The sequence below is a fragment of the Apteryx mantelli genome, chromosome 26, assembly GCF_036417845.1.
Source record: "Apteryx mantelli isolate bAptMan1 chromosome 26, bAptMan1.hap1, whole genome shotgun sequence".
Lineage (NCBI taxonomy): Eukaryota > Metazoa > Chordata > Aves > Apterygiformes > Apterygidae > Apteryx > Apteryx mantelli.
The window spans coordinates 4,079,412-4,099,461 of record NC_090003.1 but is presented as its reverse complement, the minus strand read 5'-3'; the positions used below and the strand labels follow the sequence as shown (position 1 = coordinate 4,099,461).

General features: G+C 40.9%; 1 protein-coding gene across 1 annotated transcript; it reads left to right on the top strand.

The window, feature by feature from the left end:
• Positions 1 to 7,910: 7,910 nt before the first annotated feature.
• LOC106495561 (sodium channel epithelial 1 subunit delta) lies at positions 7,911 to 18,169 on the top strand. The gene is made up of 12 exons (XM_067310939.1): positions 7,911 to 8,230; positions 9,124 to 9,376; positions 10,924 to 11,117; positions 12,574 to 12,677; positions 13,080 to 13,243; positions 13,835 to 13,933; positions 14,547 to 14,664; positions 15,247 to 15,325; positions 15,962 to 16,019; positions 16,785 to 16,840; positions 17,218 to 17,293; positions 17,591 to 18,169. The coding sequence occupies exons 1-12, from the start codon at positions 7,911 to 7,913 to the stop codon at positions 17,954 to 17,956; spliced, it is 1,887 nt and encodes a 628-aa protein (XP_067167040.1). The 3' UTR covers positions 17,957 to 18,169.
• Positions 18,170 to 20,050: the final 1,881 nt, after the last annotated feature.

Here is a 20,050-nt window from a genome sequence, read left to right as displayed (position 1 = left end):
AGAGGGATGACAGGAGCAGCTACAGACATCTTACTCAGAAAGGTGAGTGAGTGGAAATGAATGCTTGGTCATACAGGAGTGAACAAGTTTTTGCTACTGAAGCTTCATTTTTAGCTCCATGCGCCTCTGGTGGAGGCTTAATGAAAAGCAGGGGTTATTTGGGGCTTCTTCATGATAACAAGGGCTGTAATTAAAGAATATTTAAATGGCTGGTGACGGGCAGATTGTATATGTGCTCATTGTTGGGATTTCTTGGTTCTGTCAGGATGTCCCAGCCAGCTTTAGCCTTGCTAGCTCAGGCACTGACGGTGATCAAACCAGAGCACCAAAGAGCTCAGCACAAGTTAAGGTGTGTTCACCTACTTCCTTGAGCAGGTTTGGCAGCCTTTGCAGCACTTGAAGCTTCTTTGGCTAGATGAAAACCAGTACAGAAGGGAAGCTGAGGTATGTCAATGTTACTCTATTCTTGCAGATATGGCTGTGGTTTCAAGCTATGGATTCTTTCAGCCGTGGCGCAAAGCATCAAACAAGCAAAGCAATAAATGTCAAGGTTCTCGGAAGAAATTTTGGAGAACAGAGAGCGTCAACACTGAGAGATTCCAGGAGATGAGGAAAGCACCTGAAAAAACAGTCAGTACAGGAAAGTTTGGGGCAGGATCAAAAGGAGACATTAAGCAATATCTGAAAGCTCTTGAGGGCAGGGATTGCCTTTTTTCTACCTCTTGTGTAGAACTGAACAGGTTGTCAGCACTTCCATAATACCTCTGAGTACTGCTCCTTTCTCCAGTAGGAGAGCAGAGAAGCACAGACTTGTGTTCTGCTTTGAAAAGAAGGGAAAGTGGTTCTGGCTAGTAAGAACTAGAAAAAATGCAGGAGGCAGTCTGATGCATGCAAATTCAAGTCCAAGCACAGCACAGCCAAGCAAAAATGCAAAGAGGAATTTCTGGGAATTTCTCTTTTTCCATAGCTGCCCACAGAAGCTTGTCTGCTTTTGGGTGGGAGGAGAAATAGACTGGCTTGTCTAGTGGCCACGAAGAAGGCACTTCTGAGGGAGTTTCCACAAAACCTGAGGAGGCAAGTCATGCTGATTTCAGAGTGAGGTAAACTGTGACTTAAGAAAACTGGGTTGATATGCTGTGACCTGTGTAATAAGAGAGAATATGTAGGAAGATGAGTTGACAGTACCCTGGGGAATAAACACCATCCATGTAGGTACAAGTGACGTGAGTAAAGCAAGATTTGCTAAAAGCCAGGTTTAAACTTCAGACCTACAAAGCCTCCTGAAGAGAGGGAGGGTGCAGGATCTGTTCCATAACCCTTCCACTGCTAGGGAAAACAATGCTAAAGGCTGCTTTTCTTAGTTCACAGACTGAAGAAAGGTATAGAGAAAGGAGTGAGAATATCTGGAAGGCACAGGCAAGTTTGGGAATAAGAATACAAACTAATGAAACACTTAAGTGTGAGAGATCACAATAATATGAAACAAATGCAAAGAGGGAAAAAGTTAATAGCTGAAAGGTAGCTTGTGTGGTTAGTGGACAGCAAATTAGCGTGAAGTTTACAGTGCAGTATGGCAGCAAGTAAAGCTGCTAAAAGTGTGAGGGTGTTGATGGGTCATTTCAGTTTGATAATCTGTTTTAGGCCTCTCAGCACAAGCAATTTCAAAGAACTGGGAAAGTCTTGATGAATGAGCTGATAAAGCGTCCCCTCTTGTTCCTATGGAAGCTGAACAGCACAGCTCCTTGTTGGAGCTTCAATGAGCTGCAGGGTCACAGCAAAAGTACTTTGGGGGGGGGGGGGGGAAGGGTGTAATTTAGGGAATGGAAAAAACACTCTTATCTGTCTGATCAGACTGATCTCACTAATTTCATTGTTTTTACAAGAAGTCCAGACACTGTGGCACCTCTTGTTTTGAACATTTAAAATAAAGTTGGACAAAATATTAGTATTTGAGCTGTAGAGAACTAGCCAATCACAGCAAGAGGGACTAGCTAGAGATCATCACTAAAATTCTGCAGCTTAATCTGTGACTCTTCTTTTTTTAACTGAAGCCTGTTATGACAACAAACGTAATTAGGGGTAGGCACGCTGAAATTTTTACATACTGAACATTGTCTGAACAGTTCATCTGCTTAGTGTCTAGTGTGGCTGAAGTCAGCATTACAAGAGGTTTACTCCATGGAGAGCAAATAAAACTTCTTTTTGACATGCACCAGCGGTAGGTAAACATTCAAGGATAAAAATTATCATCTGGTAACATATTTCCCTAAGGGCCTGAGTCCATTCCACGAGGAACATTGATTCACAGAATAGATTTTTTGCTAGTGTAGAGCCAACGGTCAAGAGCGTGGGATGTGGACAGTTCCTTTAATACATGGCATCAGTGTAAATGTTTAAAAGTGAAATGGTAGATTCCTTTATTTTCTTACCCATGCTGTTTTGGTCAACAAAATGAGATGTCATTCCATTCAGCCAAACTGTGGAACAAACTGTCCCATGTAAAGGGGCTTGAAGACTCCTGTGGAAGGCATCATTCTGTGTAAAAAATAACATGTCCAGAAGGTGTATTCAGCCACTGACATTTGTCATTGCTATACCAAGCATGTAATATACCTACTCTTTCCCCCCATACATTACTACTAGCACTAATAGACTTTTTCCGCCCCACTGCAAATAATTATAGCATGGTCTTTTTTCTGCAACTCCAAGGGACTCTCTCATGAATGTTACTTCCATAATCTGCCTCCAGATGTTGAAAGAAACACCAACTTACTTTAACCAAAGAGTTTTGTTCCCCTTTTCTCCCAGTTTGGGATACAGCATGACAAATGAGCAAGTGCAGACAGAGAAATGGCATCTTGCTTGAGGGACACTTTTGTCTGTATATCCAGTTCTTCTCCATTTCCTGCAGAAAAATTTCATGGTTGGCTCAGAAGGTGTTGTTCTGATGCGTTGCCAGAGAATCTCTATGCTGAGGCCTGCAGCCATAATGAAGCAACAAAGAGTTTGTCTCGTGTACGTTCATTGTGCAATAATTTCATTGTTAAGGATTTATAGTTGTCATTTTCTGTTGCACAATATAAAATGGAGAGAGAAAGAGAAGGGTGCGGCACACATAAATGGACATGACAGAATAAGTTTGTGTCCTGTTTTAGGGGGCTTTTTTGTTTTTTTACCTCTTCTTATACCACTGACAAGTAGCTTGGCTTTGGCTCTTGATTCAATAGCCAATTGGCTATTTTTAATCAAAAGTTATTTTTTCCACCCAAAAATAGTGGCTTGTTTTAAGTTTAAAACATTTTCCAAGTGTTGTTTTTTGTAAAATTTCCTTTTAGTGCGAAAGACATTTAGTACAAAAGACATTTCACTAGCAGCTGTTTAATAGGATTCTCTTCTTTTAGGAGAACTTTTAAAAAATTTGAGATGAATGTTCTTAACGTTTGGTTTTCTAAAACAGATTCCAGCACAAAACAATTGTCAAAGAATGTGAACAGACTATAAAAAAGATTGAAATTAGTCAAAATCAGAAGGGCGAGTTTTCCTTTACCCTTGTCCTTTCTCCCTTCCTTTTGAATTCAATTTTACAAGAAACTTCAATTATCTTTCATTTTGCAGCTAAAAATATTTCACAACATCCAGTGTAATAGACAACCTAGTTCCCAGCCAAGCTTAGAAGGAAGGCTGGAGCTCTGCTGTTCAAATTTGCAACTCTAAACATTATTATCCATATAGAGAGTATTAGGCAGTTTCATATTATAATTGACATCTTGCAAACCATAGCAGAGTAGTGTTCCAACTGGGCAGAGGTCTGTACCAGTTATGCATGCAATCCCAGACATTCATGTTCAGCAGTCCCAGAATTCTGAATATATTTCTGCTTTATTTGTGCTACAAAAAGCATTTTTGCAACTTTTAACTAAGTAGAGTTACAAAAGCAAGGTGTGTTGATTTAAATAAAGTATCATGGTTAATAGCTCAGATTGAGTCTATTAAATTCACAACATCTGAAGAGTTATTAAAATCTTAGTGCATGTGGGGTAGCCCTGTACAGATGAGCAATGCAGTCTTGAAGCAGCAGGAAGAAGTCCACTGCCATCTTAAACTCCCCAGTAAGTGATGTGTGCCTTACACAAACCAAATAGTTGATCATTTCAGATTACACTGAGGTATGCAATTCCTCAAGCACACCTGTGGAAAACTTAATGACTTTAATTAGTGGCGATCATGCAATCTTCCAGAGACCATGAAAAGAAAGGAGAAAGATAATTCCTTGATAGGAAAGCTCAGAGCAGAAAGGACCTTCCAGGATCCACAGTTAATACACTATTTGTAGAAAGTATGGCTAAAAAGTTATTATAGCCATTGCAAAAAAAAAAAAAAATCAAATGAACAAAGAAAAAAACCACTATCAAACTAATCTCAAGTGTAACCTAATGTTAACTTGTTTGTCCAGTTCATTCACTTCCTATTCCTTGGATCATACTTTGAATAATTTCCATGATCTGTTTCTTAATAAGTCCTGCCCTTTTTGATGTCATCAATTTGATCCTTATAGGCTGGACAGCTCCCAGCATATGTTCAGTTAGAAAAAGAAATCGGAAAGCTGTGGACCAAGACTTGTCTTCTGTTCAGGATAAAGCTGAAGGCTGAGTTTAGTGGCTACTCTGAATACTCTCAACAAAGATAGAGTTTCTGCCAAGGTACAGTAGGGGTGTTTTGACATTTGGTCTGAGTTGTTTTAATATATATTTCTGTAGATACGTATGATTGATATGTAAAGATATATGCACACATGTTTAAATATTTGACTACATGATACATGTGAAGGCTTTTAGTGTGTGTTGAGCATTGAGCTGATGTGACAAAGTAGCTGAGACAATACACGGACATATACCTGTCAGCCACTGCTGTATAATTTCCTGACTTTCTGGTAACCTGCAACCTCTCTCGAGGCACTTACCGTAGCCAGGACAGGCAAATATTCGCTGTTACAGTTACATGCAAAGTCCCTGACTGCAATTGCTATGTCAAATAAATGTAGTGCTAGACTGACTTGGGAAACCAGCAGAGAGAGAGGATGTTCTGTTGCCTGTATCTGTGTTTTGAAGGATTCCCTGTATTATTTTGTATTATCTTATAGACTTTCATTTCAGTTATTTTAAGAATGCAGATTCAAGTGGTATGAGTTAACTAGCCATAGCCTTAGGAGTCAAGTCAGAATTTCTAGAAACTGTGGATTCTCCCTGAAAGGCATGATTTGAATGTTCGCAGGAGTTTTCTTAGATTCAAACTTATACATAGGAAAAGTGTGTTTGACAGAAAGAGATCTACTTTATCATTTACCTTTGCTAAGTATTACCTTTTGTTCTACTTTTTCTCATTAGAACAAGGCTAACTATGGTGAGATTATTGTAACAGTGACATAAATTTCACTTTAATGTTGTAGTTTCACATAAAATATTATTTTCTACAATCTTAAACTACTTTAAATATTTCTGAAATCATTTAGTATATTTCTTAATATACACTGCAAACTTATTTCCATTTATTCCTATTGAAGTAAAATGACAAAGAAAAGGTTGAATCTGATTAAGGTTAAACATAAGATTTACCTTAAAAATCTAATCTGACAAAATTTTATAAAAATTGGTGGTAGCCAGACTACCATGATTTCTAGAGTTTGCCACAGATAGCCCTTTTCAGCTGAAGAAGCATTTAGATGTAAACCTTCAAGTGCAAGGTCAGCTGATAAAAGTTGTAGCCAGTGGCTGAGTACTATGGCTGCATGGTGTCTGCATGGGAATACAGTTTAACTATGAATAAACTATGCAGAAAGCGGTGTTTCCTGGTAGCAAAATTAGAATGGCTAATTCCCATTTCTTTATCACACACTGTTTTAATTGTTCATGCCTTCCTTTTATATTTTACATATTGTTTTGCCTGGACTTCCTGTACTTGTTCAAAAGTGCATCTTTCTAAGAAGAGTGAAAAATAATTTGTCATATTTAATTACAAAAGCATATAGGTGTGTTATGATTTTGAGGAAAATACCTTGCAATAAGCCTGGTTTCCTTATCAGGTAATATGCTTTTGTGAGCTATTTCTCGTAAAGCTAACTGATGTACAGCTTTTGGAGTGATCTTCACTGTTTAAGAACTATTCTTGGTCTTACTGATATCAGTAGGTACGCGTAAGGGACTATCTTAATTGCTTGTAACTCCTTTAAGATATCATTTCATCTGAATTGTCTTAGTCCAAGGATCCTTGAGATAAAACCATGTTTCAAAGTGGAGGACTCTCACTGAGGATGAGGTTATTGCAGGTTAGGGAGCTAATGTGTATCCGCTGAGCTGCTGTAACCTCACTGGCACTCCACACTGAGCTACTGCTAAACCCTTCTAGGCCCAGTAACTCAGCTATGGGTCTGAGCTTTCGTGTTACAACAGTGCTTTAGTTATTTTTGTGTACTCATTACCTTGGCTTCGAACTCTGTTACTATATTTGTAAGATTTATCTGGAGTTAAGGTTGGACCAAAGTGGTGTCCTCAGCAAACTCTTCTCTTAACAGTGTAATAGATAGGGAGATTCATGGAGTGCTGTAATGTTGGAAACTCACATATTACAGGACTTGATGTCATGGTTCAGTAAGGGGCAGTACCTCACCATTAGTCCAACATCCTAAGTTGGTACTAAAGCCAAAGAAGATGCCCTTGGCCCTTGCTGGTTAAAACATATGAGCATAAATATTTTTCATTCTTTTTCTCAGCATGAAGTCCGAGATTATCTTAAGTAGCTTGATGGACAGTATACTTACTCTGACAAAGGAGATGTGGCTTTTGATTTCTAGTTATGCCAGTCCTTGTCAGTGGTTTTCAATTTCTTCAGAAAATTCTTCAGCTTCATTTTCACTTCTGTAAAATAGAGATAAGGATAGGACCTCCTCTGTAAAAAAGTTTTCAGATCTCTGGAGTAAACTATTTATGTACAAGATAGGTGGCAAAGTTTCTTTTAATACCAGAAATTAATATTATTGTGGTCTTCCAAAATATCCCAAGGATGTTTTGTTGCAAGTAGTAGCTGCAATGCTTTATATACACAGCACAGTTTAGTTAATTGCATTTTGGCACTGGAAGTTACCTCTGTGGTTTCAATTAAAGTGGTGTTTTTCCTCCTCTTCCTTTTCTAAATACTTGCTCCTGCTCATCTGGGCTATGAAACATCTACTGTATTTCATCTTGGAAGTGGCTGCATTGCAGCGCTAGCTGAAATTATTCCTGGTCACTTCCATTCTGCAGGACAAAAGGTCATACAGCAAGTATTATTAAACACAGATCCTAATTTGTCCCTTTCACATGTTTGGAAGTGGGGTTCATCCTCCAGTTCCTTCACTTCAGGATGGAACCATACTACTAATTCGAAGAATTTCTTTTTCCATGGCTACTAGCCCAGCATCTTTTAGTAGCAAAATATTCATATTAATGAATCAGCTACAGCTCTGTATAGACAGTGATACAATGTTTCAGAATTAAGTGTTGATCTGTAGTATCCTTAGGAAGAAAGAAGAAAACTGCACATCCCTTTAGCTGCAGACTTCTTAGTAGCACATGTATTAGTCATTTTAACTTTGCATACCCATACTAAGAGTTATCATAGTACAAGGATGGTAGAGTCACTTGAAGTTACTTAGGTGGCAGTATGCAGAACATTTGACTTCTCTGCTACTTCCTGGTGTCCAGACTCTGGAAAGACAGGATGTGTGTTAGCTCAAAGTTATTTCAGCTTTTGCAAATAGTGAACTCATCAGTGCCCTGTTTGAAAGAGTCCATAGACTGCCCATGCTCTTTCTAGCAAGCTAATAACTCCCCCACCTTTTTGTTTTGTTTTTTTTTGATCAGAAACAGGCTTAGAGCATGGAGCAGGAAGTGGCAAGAGAGGAAGAAGAGAAAAAAGAAGGCTTGATTGAGTTTTATGACTCCTTCAAGGATATGTTTGAGTTCTTCTGTAAGAACACAACAATCCATGGCACTATCCGCCTGGTATGCTCAGACAGCAATAAGATGAAAACAGCTTTTTGGACTCTGCTTTTACTTGCCAGCTTTGGCATGTTATACTGGCAATTTGCACTTATGTTCAGCCAGTACTGGGCCTACCCTGTTGTCCTGACCATGTCGATGCATTCAGAGCCCAAGATGTTTCCAGCAATAACTATCTGCAATCTGGACCCATACAGGTATCCTGTGCTTTCCTGATGGCTGTAATAGTGTCTTTAGAATTATAAGGGTTCAGAAAAGGTCAGCAACCTTATTTTATGACTTCAGACTGGAGGAGGTTGAAATTATTTGCTGTTAGTGCAAGTAGGGGGAGGACAGTAGGTAGACCTCAGAGAGATATGGAGAGGGTCTATATTTCCAAACTGGTTTTGAGATCAGATCTTGGTCCAGAATTGAGCAACAGTACATAGCAGTTTATATCACATACCTGTTCAGGATAGAGGGGACTCTACCTTGTGACTTGGTTCAAGTTATTGACTGATTTTGTGTTCTGATAAAAACAATCTTCTCTTGAATACATAGCTACCACATATATTAATTCATAGCTAAATTACACATCATTGGAACAAGAAACCAAATCACAGCTAAATGCAAGCTAAAGCTGATTCTGCCTGGCCATTTGTACAGATGGATGAGTTTATGGAAACAGCCCAACTTCCATGGAACTCTGTGTGCCTGTGCTTGCCAAGCAAGGCTCACACAGGAATAGTAACTTATCAAGAGTTTTCAAATTACGTAGCAAAGGAAGTATGTGATTTCCTGAGAATAATTATCTAATTGGCTGGCAGGAATGCCCATTTGTGCAGCTGATGCTACATGGCTGCAGATTCTGACGCTTTCAATAGAGAAGCTGGCAACTGAAAATTCAGCTATTAGAGTTCCTTATAAATTATTATACTGAGATTAGTTACACTCAGCATGGCACTGCTGGCTTTTCTCACAAAGACATCTGGTCTGTGGAGACCAAAAAAAGTAGCCTTTCTGTAGATACCATGAATACATAGAATTTTTTTTTTTTTGTCTAATAGAAACATGGATATTCAAAAATAGCTAATATTTCTGTTCCTTACAGATTTGAACTGGTCAGTGAACATTTGGTTCGACTGGATCAAATGGCAGAAGAATCTATTGCTTTTTTATATGGCATCAACACATCAGCTAGCTTATTCCACATGAACGAAAAAAAAATCCAAGTAAAAGACTTGTCAAGTATAGGCAATTTCAGCAGGTCCAACTTCAAACTGAGCCAAAACTTCTCACTCTTGAGAATTTCTGACCACAGTAATAGGTCAGGAAAGAAATATTCCAAGGTGGGCTTCAGACTGGTAAGTGTAACACCAGTGTTATGTCACCTATTCAGCATTTTAACCTACCCACACATGACACTGTCAGGATGCAGCACAGGCCAGTTGCTCCTTAAGGTACAGCAAGCTGGGAGCAAAGGGTAATAACACAGCTGGCAGGGCAGGAGCCTCACCAGCCAGGGCCCCATCCCAAAGTACCTGAACAAAGCAAGCAGAGCTGGCCCGGGGATGGTAGCCAGCTTTAACCAACCATCTAGATCATTCAGCAAGCTCATGGTGAGGAGGCAGGTCTAAGGTCAAGCCAGGAGGTTAGTCTGGAGATCAGGGTCCAGATCAGGATCCAGTTCAGTGATGCTAGGCAGGTACACAGCAACAAGGTACATCCAAAGTCAAAAGTTGGGAAGTCAGTCCACAGGCCAGGATCAGCAGGCGCAGGAGCCCAGCACTCCCACAGTACAGCCAGAGCTGAGCTTAAAAAGAGCTCTTGGGCCCATGGTTGGGGTGTGGTTGGATGCCCCAGGTGACATTGGTCAGGGCCATTAAGGCCTATTAGTGCACTCAGGGCCCTGACACAGATCTCACTAGATACATTTAACAAATGGGGGCGGGGGGAACAGATACAATCTCCGTGCTGTGTAACAACAACTTGGAGGATGTTTCAGGAGAGGCCATCCCTACCTCTTACATTTATGCAGACTGACAAGACTCTTGTAAAGTGAAGCAGTAGCAACATCATGGTCTTACACAACCCATCAACTTGTGAAGTCCATCTGACAATAACAAATTCAATAGAAAAAGGTAGCAGCAGGCCATGGGAATCATTGTACCCCTTTCTAAAAATATACAAAACAAAGAAAGAAGAGTCTGTCTAAAATAACCTGTGAGGATTTCCTCAGTGCCCAAATGCTGTGGTACTGAGGGCACTAGAAATGTTGTAGATAAAACAAAAGATGACTATAACAAATCCAGAGGATGAATACAATAAATGCTTGTCCATGACTTTGGAGAAGAATGCAAATGCCTTGAATTCTTCATCTTAAAAACAGAGTTAGCATAGATCTAAAAGCAAAAGGGAGTGGGATTGAGGTGGTTTGAAAGGCCAGCAGTTTTTGCCTTATTATTATCATCCCGTCCTATTCTGAAGTCCTTCCCCAGGCACACTTTCACCAGAGTGTGTAGGTGTTCACATGTCTAAGGCCTGAGTAAGAACAAAGGAAGCATCTCAGGACTTGGTCCCTGATTCATGGGTTGTGAAGAATTCCCATCAGCCTTGTACTTCCTTCTTCCAGAGTTCTTGAGTTTGCTTGTCTACCTCTCTTCTCATGCCTCTTTTTCCCCGCACTGATTCCACTGAGATGAAGGAACAGACCTTATCCAGTTTCTGTGGGATTCCTAGCACATAACTGAAGTGCTCATAGATTTCATTTTGTGGAAAAATACGGGTTTCCCTTGCCCCCGTATCCAGTATTGGCTTCACCTCTGATTTCTGTAACTCTTAGACAGGCTGTCATGTCTTGGCTGTGCTGGATAGAGTTTGACTTTTTTCTCTTTCTCTTCTTTCCTCCCAGTGCAATGCCACAGGTGGGAATTGCTTCTACAAGACCTACTCATCTGGGATGGATGCAATTCTTGAATGGTACAGGTTTCACTACATGAATATCATGTCCCAGATGCCAGTTATAATCAACATTTCTGATCATGAGGAGCAAATAGAAGATATGGTCTATTCCTGTCAGTATGACGGGGAGCCCTGCAGGCCCAGGTACATTGCTTCTTGAGATGCTAATTGTGATTTCAGCAAAACACAAGGGTTTGGGAAACTGAAACTGAGCCTGCACTGTGTCTGGCAGTCAGACTGCCAGACTTAGCTCTTGTTGTTCAGATTTGACTGAAAGAAAGGGGGGACAGTCTTCTATGATCAAAGCATGGGACTGGGAACCCAGAAATTAGCATACTCCCACAACCTACCTCTATGACTGTGAGCAAGTGTCTTAGACTGTTAAAGAAGCTTAAGAGAAACTCATTGGGAATTAAACCTTTGCTAGTACAAAGATATGTTGACTGTATTGAATGATAAACAATGAATGTCTATCTGCATGGGAGGAAAGGAGCAGGATTTCTCAGATATACAATGGATGAAAGCAGGATCTATTTTTGCTGTAACAATGAAAAGGGGGAGTGAAGGGAAAGAATAAGGCTCTCACTGCTCCACTGTAGCACTTAGCATAAGGCTGGGCCCCTGAGCATGAGGATTGTTCTCAACTATTATGCCAGAAAGGCCCACACACTGCCAAAAAGGACAGATGATCTTTACATCCTTTTGTGCCTAGAAGCAAAGAAGGGAGTATGCACCACATGCCAAAGATGTAGCTTTTTATTCCTGCATACCTGCAGTTTCCACTGTCAGAAGCTCTTCCAAAGGCAGTGCTGACCTATGCCACCCAAAATCACTGCTGTGTCTCAGGCATACATTTGCAGGCCTAGCTGTTCTCAGCTGATGACATGAGCAAATTTAACAGCAATGCACTCATCTATGACACAGAACAAGCAGAGGCAAATTTAAGTGTTTGTTGTGAGCCCCTTCAGCAAAGAGGAGGTGGATCTGCAGTGTTTGTTGTAGATCATTTTACAAAATAAGGTCCTGCCTTATTGTTTCTCAAAGCAGTTGGTTCGTCTGTTCTTCTGGAAAGACACAGTGTTGCTGATGCTTTCATGTCACATACCTCTGTCTATGCACTTGATGGTGAGCACTGTCACTTTGGTACTTGTGTTTACCCAATTCCCTCCTTGAGAACTCTTATAAACTGGTGGAAGGTGAAGGCCGACTTGAGCAGGAAAGTTCAGCATGATCATAACATGTGATATAACTTTTGAGAAAATGAGGAGAGAGAGAAGCTGTTTCTCCTAATGATTATAGCACAGAGTTGGTCTCACGCTTCAACCTGCCTGTTCTAACAAACAGGCGGGGGACAATTTAGTAGCTGGTGGAAGGAAAAGCAAGTCAAAACTCTGACTCCTGTGTTTGTCACTCTGGCTGTAACCTTGGATGAGCAATGAATCCCTTTGTACCTAATTTTTTCCTTGCCTCTGGTGAGTTAATAACTCTTTCCAATAGGCATTCCTGTACACAAACACACATGCACACACCATTTGTGCTGCAAAGAAAGAAGGCATTGTTACTCCTAATTAAAACCCCTCAAAATCTCTCTTGCTTTCAGTGACTATGTTCACTTTCACCACCCAGTCTTTGGAAGCTGCTATACCTTTAACAGCAAGGGCACAGACTCCTTTTGGACAGCAACAAAACCGGGAATTCCTTACGGTATGGTATTTGGCAAAGGGTCGGAAGAAGAGCTAAAGTGAATATAATTTGGTGATGGATGAAATGTGTCTTCTGTAGATGACTAACTGACATGTAGCCCTCTCTTCTAGTTTGTTAGTACAAACCACATACTGTATTTGCTTGCTTCACTAGCCCATGTATATGATGACCAAATCAGCTGACTGTATACCTTAACTTACAGCAAACAGAATATTATTCTAGTTTTAGAGCAGGCTTGTGCAATTACTACCTGACGACTCACCAGATCTGTAAGGAAGATCAGTGCCTCTTCTGTGAGCTAAGACAGCAATATTGATCACTGCTGAGAATTCAAGGCATGGTGGTGTTCCTATTTTGGCCCAAAATGCATTGTTTTGCACTTCCCTTTTCTTTGATTTGCAGGACTTTCCCTTATCCTGAGAGCAGAGCAGAAGGATCACATCCCACTCTTGTCTACAGTGGCAGGTGTGAAAGTGATGATACACAACCACAATCAGACGCCATTCCTTGAGCATGAAGGCTTTGACATCAGACCAGGCATTGCGACTACAATAGGCATTCAGCAGGTTAGTTGCTTGCTCAAGAGCATTCACCTTCTACTTGCCTTCTTTTTTGACTGATTGCAGAAAGTTGTGAGGAGCTGAACACTGTGACTGGCTCATACAACAGGCTTGTGGGGCTCTTGTGTTCGCTTCTTGGTTGTATGTATATCCTTATGCAAGCCCCTTTTCACTATCCGCTGTGCTCAGGTACCTTTAAGTAAAACAAAATTAATCCAAATGTACAAGCGGCCTTTTGGGCCTCAAAAAGTTAGGGCCTTATTTGTTCTTACACCGAGGCTCTTACACCTTGTTGCAGCTGAACACAGGGGACTTCATGTGTATATAAGGATGAGAACAAGCATTCGAAAGTGATTGAGTTATTTTGACCTGAAGAGCTGCTGCTTGTCAGCTGTACTATAAGGACTAACCACATGTGCTCATCTACCTTGCCCTTTTCACCATGTGTGTTTTGTTAGCAAGGTATAACTTGACTGCTCACACGTATTGCTGCATTTCCTGTCCTTTATATGATCACCTGTCCAGTTGAGTTTGGATGGTGTTGGCTAAGTCCAATTAAAGCTCCTAATCACTCAGGCCTCTTTTCTGTGTCCACAGGATGAGGTGAATCGTCTGGGTGGCAATTATGGGAAATGCACAACTAATGGCAATGATGTGAATGTTAAACTTCTGTACAACAACTCCTACACCCTGCAGGTATTGTCAGAGTGGCTGGCTGAGGCCTTTGGATGAATAGCAAATGATTCATACCTTATTCTCCAGAGAGCTTTTACAAATCAGCAGGTTCATTGCTGGAGACAGCAGAGATTCATGCCCCTCCCAAAAGCAGCTCACACAGAGAGTGTTAAAACTTGGAATGTGTTTTACTGAGCAGGAGATACTCAACCCCAGACACTTGGACTGTCTCTTCCTTCTAACACGAGCATGACTGAGAGATGAGGTAGTGAGTTAGTCAAGACAGCTGGGCTGTTCCAGTGGGACATTCTTAGGCCATCAGATATTTATTTTCGTAAGTATTTGCTCCTGGCTGAGGGTGTTTGGGTAGTTTAACTGAGCTATTAATGGGCATGAAGAAAGAGGGAGATGGAGAAAGTTCTGTCCCACTGAGTTCAATACAGTTTCCAGAGGTAAAGCCAAGGAGTGAAAAGCAAAAACCTTTTGCCTCATCAGTGTCTAGTAATGTCTGGTGCCTTTCAGCAGTAAAGAAATCTGTAGGTCGTCTTCTAGCAGCTACATGCTAAGGGCTAAAGTTTTGGGCACTTGTGAATTTTTGACTTATCCTCTCTTTTGTGTCTTCTTTTTTTTCCAGGCTTGTTTGCATTCCTGCTTTCAGCACATAATGGTTAGAAAATGTGGCTGTGGTTATTACTACTACCCACTGCCTCCTGGTGCTGAATACTGTAACTACAACAAGCATTCTGCATGGGGTAAGGGCAAAAGACTGCAATCCTGTCCTGGTCTGCAGGGAACACTTTCCTAGAATAGGGACTGGTTGTGTGACTCTTTGGATTACTGACCTTCTATTTTGTGCCTATTTGCTGCCTGGACTATTTCCTCAGATCACTGAATCCATCCAGATGGCAGGTACCTGTCTATATCTGCATGGATATCAGGTTATTTCATAAAATATCTTGATGCTATCAAGCACTTCTTTCTTAAAGGCGTTGGTACAGGCTTTCCCAGGGCCAGTCTTATTACCAAGCTCTTTTATGTTACCAATACCAGTGGCTGTGTTGGTGTAAGACAAAGCTTTCATTCGCAGAATAACTTCTCTTGGTTTTCTGGTTGCTTTCTCCCCAGGTGACCCTTACAGCTTCCAGAGAAGGGTCCTGCAGTGCAGGCAGACAATTACCTCTGCCATTTGCAGCCATTCCAAACTGGGAGTAAGGTGAAGAACAGGTCTCTCAGAGAGCGCTGTATGCCTGGGAAGGCCAAGTGAGGGCACAGGTTTTGGTAGCACATTTCCTGAGGAAGTGTCTGAGTGTGTTCCTCCCTATTTCTTCCACCAGGTCACTGCTTTTACCAACTGTACAACAGGCTCAGGAATCACCACCTCAATTGTTTTGATCAGTGTCCCAAGCCGTGTCGGTAGGTCTCAAAAGTAGAGCACAAAAAATGTCATCTTGCAGAGGAAAATGACACCAGTGGAAATGTAGACAACTTAGTGGAATATTTGTCAGCCAAATGGACGACTGTATTCTGGCATTTTCTGAACTGGAGATTCAGTTTGATGGGTGAACCTGCAATGCTGAGAAAGGAAAAACATAACAACATTAAGCAAATTAAACAAGAACTTTGTGTGTGCATGATAGCTGGGAGGGGAAATTGTTTCAATCACATAGAAATGTTTTATTAAACCCAAACCAAAATCCTTTGTGTCATTTTTCAGTCTGTATTACTTTTTTGATTCACCTTTTTGTTGTAGGTCCATTTCAAAATGGAAAAAACACCATTTTAAAGCAAAATGTCAAATGTTGTGAACATGTCAAGCAAAAATTGTCACTATCTTGAAGCCATTCTAGTTTTCCTTCTGACCTGAACAGTTTTCAGGCAAGCTCTAGCTTTATTGTATAAACTGACTTACAAAGCTTATTCCAAGGTTCTCAAGAGCAGCCCACAGAACTTCTGCTTTGGGGAGTCAGTTGGCAATATTAAACTCCTTCATTTATTCACTTTTAAATGCCAGAATCATAGTGATAATAATCTCCATTTTTGTCTCAACAGGGAATCACTGTACAAAGTGTCTGCTGGGACAGCTAAATGGCCGTCAGTGAAGTCTCAGGTAGTCCATACAAACAATCTCTATGTGCAGAGGGGATACTGTGTTTAGTATGGCTTGGAGAATATTAAAGTTAAGCATGAAAACAGTGACTCAGGCAGCAGCAATGGGAGAGGCAAATAAAGCAAAATGGCCAAAATGTGGGTGCAGGGGAAGGACCTCATAGCTAAGACGTCAGATGAAGATTCTAGGTATGTTCATTTCCAGTTCTAATCCAAACTCCTTGTGACCTTAAGCAATTCACCTCACTGCCTTAGTTCCTACCTGCAATGACATTGACTTTCTGATTCCAGAGGGTGTTGTGGTGTAATAATTCACTCATTACTGTTTGTGAGGTTTTGCAGGGCTGCAATGGAAACTCTGTGAGTCGGTAGATGACCTCTTGCCATTTCTCATGTTCTAATGCTAAATGGGCATTCAGGTACATGACCAGGTGATTAATCCATGTCACATAGGTGATAATGTCGATATAAATACAACCAATACCTTTTAAAAGATTAAATGATTTAGTGAGGTAGCCGTTAAAGGCAGAATTTAAGAGCCAGAATACTATACACACCTAAAATATCAGTGCATATTTCCTTGCTGCTCTGGCAAATATTAATACTTGATAGCTATCACTGTATGCCATAAGCCAACCAATCAAATTCTTTTTTTATTATTAACAATAGCCACTTTATTGCTTATGAAATCTACCTTTACAATATATTAAAGATACCAAAATTCAGCAGACAGGATTACCAGTAACACACATATATTCTGCTGCAGGACTGGATCCGCCAAGCTCTAAGGCATCAGAATGGATATAACTCTACTAGCAACAGGTTAGTCACTGAGACAAGGTAACAGGTATTCTCTTCATTCTAAGATCTATTAAAATACGGATTAACTCTTCATCCTTGTGAAATTTATATATGTTAAACTGGGAAAGGAGGTACAGGGTCATCCAATAAATTTCCCTTTGTCCCTCACAGTGCTGTAAGACAGTCCCTTTTAGCACCTTTTTATAGCATCATTTTCCAAGCTCGTGTTAAACACTCTCAAGAATAAAGCTTGAGTGGTGTGAAAACTATTGCCCAGCAATCCCTGAGTAAAATCATTGAGACCAGAATGCCCACTGTACCTTCCACCAGGTGAATGCCATGCAGACCTCTCACCCCTGCTAACTGCTTCTTTCCAATGCTTCTTCTCTCCAATGCAGAAAGGATATTGCCAAGGTGACTATCTTCTACCAGCAACTGAACTACAAGTCTGTGAACGAGTTTCCTTTGCTCTCAGTAGGTTGCACTAGATCAGCTCACAGTATTGTTATCTTTCATTAATTGATTAATTCATTAATCACATAATACTGTGCTGTGTATGGTTGGAGGGAGGATTATTTCCAACCCCCAGGATGGGATAAGACTTTTCTTCTTAAGCAAGTGACTCGGAAAATTTCACAGTTTACTCAGGGTCACACAAATTTGGTCCCCAAATGTCAAGTAGCTAATTGACCTGCTGGTAACATGCAATAATTTCATGTTCCCAGAGCTCTGCTGTGTTTGGTGAACACAGCCCTTTGGTTCTTTCCACAGGAGAATTTGCTTCTGTCCAGCATGGGAAGCCAGTGGAGTCTCTGGTTTGGATCCTCAGTGTTGTCTGTGGTTGAAATGTTTGAGCTGCTTATAGATATGCTAGTCTTATCTCTCCTCTTCTGCTACCAAAGGTTCAGGTCAAAGAAGACAATAAAAGTAGCTCACACTTCTGCCATCCCCAGTGTGAGCTTGACACTAGAAAACTACCGAGCTGTGCAGGAGGAGCCTGGGAAAGGCTATGGTTCTGCTCAGACTCACCCTCCTGTAGTGACCATTGCCATGGACAACAACAGTAACCTGCATCTGCACCTGCTCTCCAGAAAGGTGGAAATGCCAGACCTTTGCCCAGGTGTGGTGCTTAAATGATTTAGATACGTGAAAGATGGCTCTTTAGAAGGGGAACTGAATAGCTAAGAGTGGTGTGTGTGCGTGTGCACAGAGAAGTGGGAGACTAGAAGCTCCCAGAATGCCTCAGAAAGGTGAGGTCACAGGGGCTCAGGTGCGATCAGAAAGGCCGCGAACAGAAACGTGCTATTTTCACGATCTCTGAGCTCCTAAACACCACAATGCTGAGCTGGGGAATCCCCCTCCAGCTATTATAAACTCATTATTAAACTTGTCTGTATGCCCTGGATTCAGGCCTAATGCAACGTTCTTTTCTTCTTAATGAATATTATTGCGGGGGGGGACCGTAGTTCTATTCTCTGGGGCAGTTGTCCAGTCTGCGTAAAAGTCTATTCATAGCTTCTAACTTTAAAACCCTTGTGAGGAAATCAGCCTGTGGCTTCAAACAGGCCCATCTGCATTTCACAAATATACTCAAGAGAAAAGTCAGCCTGCTTGTAAAAGAAAAGGTTTCCAGTGGAGGCTGATGAGGTTCATATCAGTCAGCGTTGTCTTGAGGATGACAGAATATGAGGCTGCTCTGATTGCAGCTTTGCTTCCAAGACACCTCTCTGCCCTTAACCTACTACTATTTCATTTTGAGGGCAATGCACAGAATGCTTTTGCTGGGATAATTTTAGATTTATCCCAGACTGTTTCAAATGGGACTCACTTAGAGGAAAGAAGTTAGAGGAAGTGGGGTTGATTGATAACTTTTTTCTATCACTGGTGCTACCTGAGTTGTTTAGAAGATTAAAACAGTGCTGCATTTTTGTTGCAGTCTCATTATAAATATAGAGGGATGTTTTAATGTTAATATTTGACAGTAACTTATGTGTACATAAAATAACAGATTTATTTTGATGATATTTGTAGGGGAGCATTTTACTCTGTTCTAATCTTGTTACAACTTTCTGTGGAAAACAAGTAACAAGAAATCAATGAGGGTTTTTTGCAACTTTTTAAATAATAAAATGCTCTGAATACCTACAGTGACCGAGGGTTTTGTTTGATTTTTGTTTTCTTTGCCTTCAGCCAATATTTGGGTTTGTTACTGCCCTGGAGGGTCACTTAAAAGACAGTGGATGACTTTTGCTTCTAATTTTTGGCTTTGAAAGTGTCTCCTCCAAAATGTTCAAGCTTTATTCACAGAAGCCAGAAAGCTTAGGACTAAATCACGAAAAGGATTTTGTTTCCAAAGACGTGTATGTGGGATTGTCAAAGCATGCAGTCTGCCACTGACATCATTGGAAGCTGAGCACCAAGGTGCTCTTAAAAGTCTTGCTTTTAGCTTTCAAAACCTTTTAACAGCCTGGACATCTTCCCTGCAGTAGTGCTACCTGGGTCCCTAGGCCTACCCCTGCAAATGTTCTGTTTTTTCCATTCACAAGGAGAATCTACAGAGACGTAGGCCAAATCTAAATGAATTGTGCTGTAATGTGCGATTGTGCAAGTTACAGTGAATAGGAACATATCAGCTCCATAGAGAGGCCTGTCTGTACAGTGGATGATTCAGTACTTTCTCTGGATCTTTTAATAGCCCAAAGCTAGGCTTTGTGCTTCTGCACTGGGAAGTACAGCTTCTTAGCTGGCTGACAAGATTGAATTTTAGTCCAAGTGACCTTGCTGAGAAGGGATACCACGAAGGAAAAAGCCATAAAGACAAGGAAGAGAGGAAAAGAATTAGGCTTGTAAGCAGAACATCTGGGCATGTCCTGGGAACACAAAACTCAAGCGGATAAAATCAGCAGTATGCCATGCAGTCATTACTGAAACATTGTAGTGCCTTAAGTATACTCATGTCTATGTGCATACACATACAGTTAAGTTCAGGAAAAAGTGGTTGCTGTCAGCAATTAAAGTGATGGTTCCACTCCCATGAAGGTTATAGCTGTTGTTCATAGACAGACACCTCTCTGTCTCTCCTACTCCCTTCAGTACACACTGTTTTTTCACCCACAATACTACCTCAATTATTGTTATTCTCTGTCCCCTCTAACTCCTGATATAGCACTGCCTCTGTGGAATTTAGTGGCAAAACTCCCCCAGACATCAATGGGATTACAGTGGGTCTTA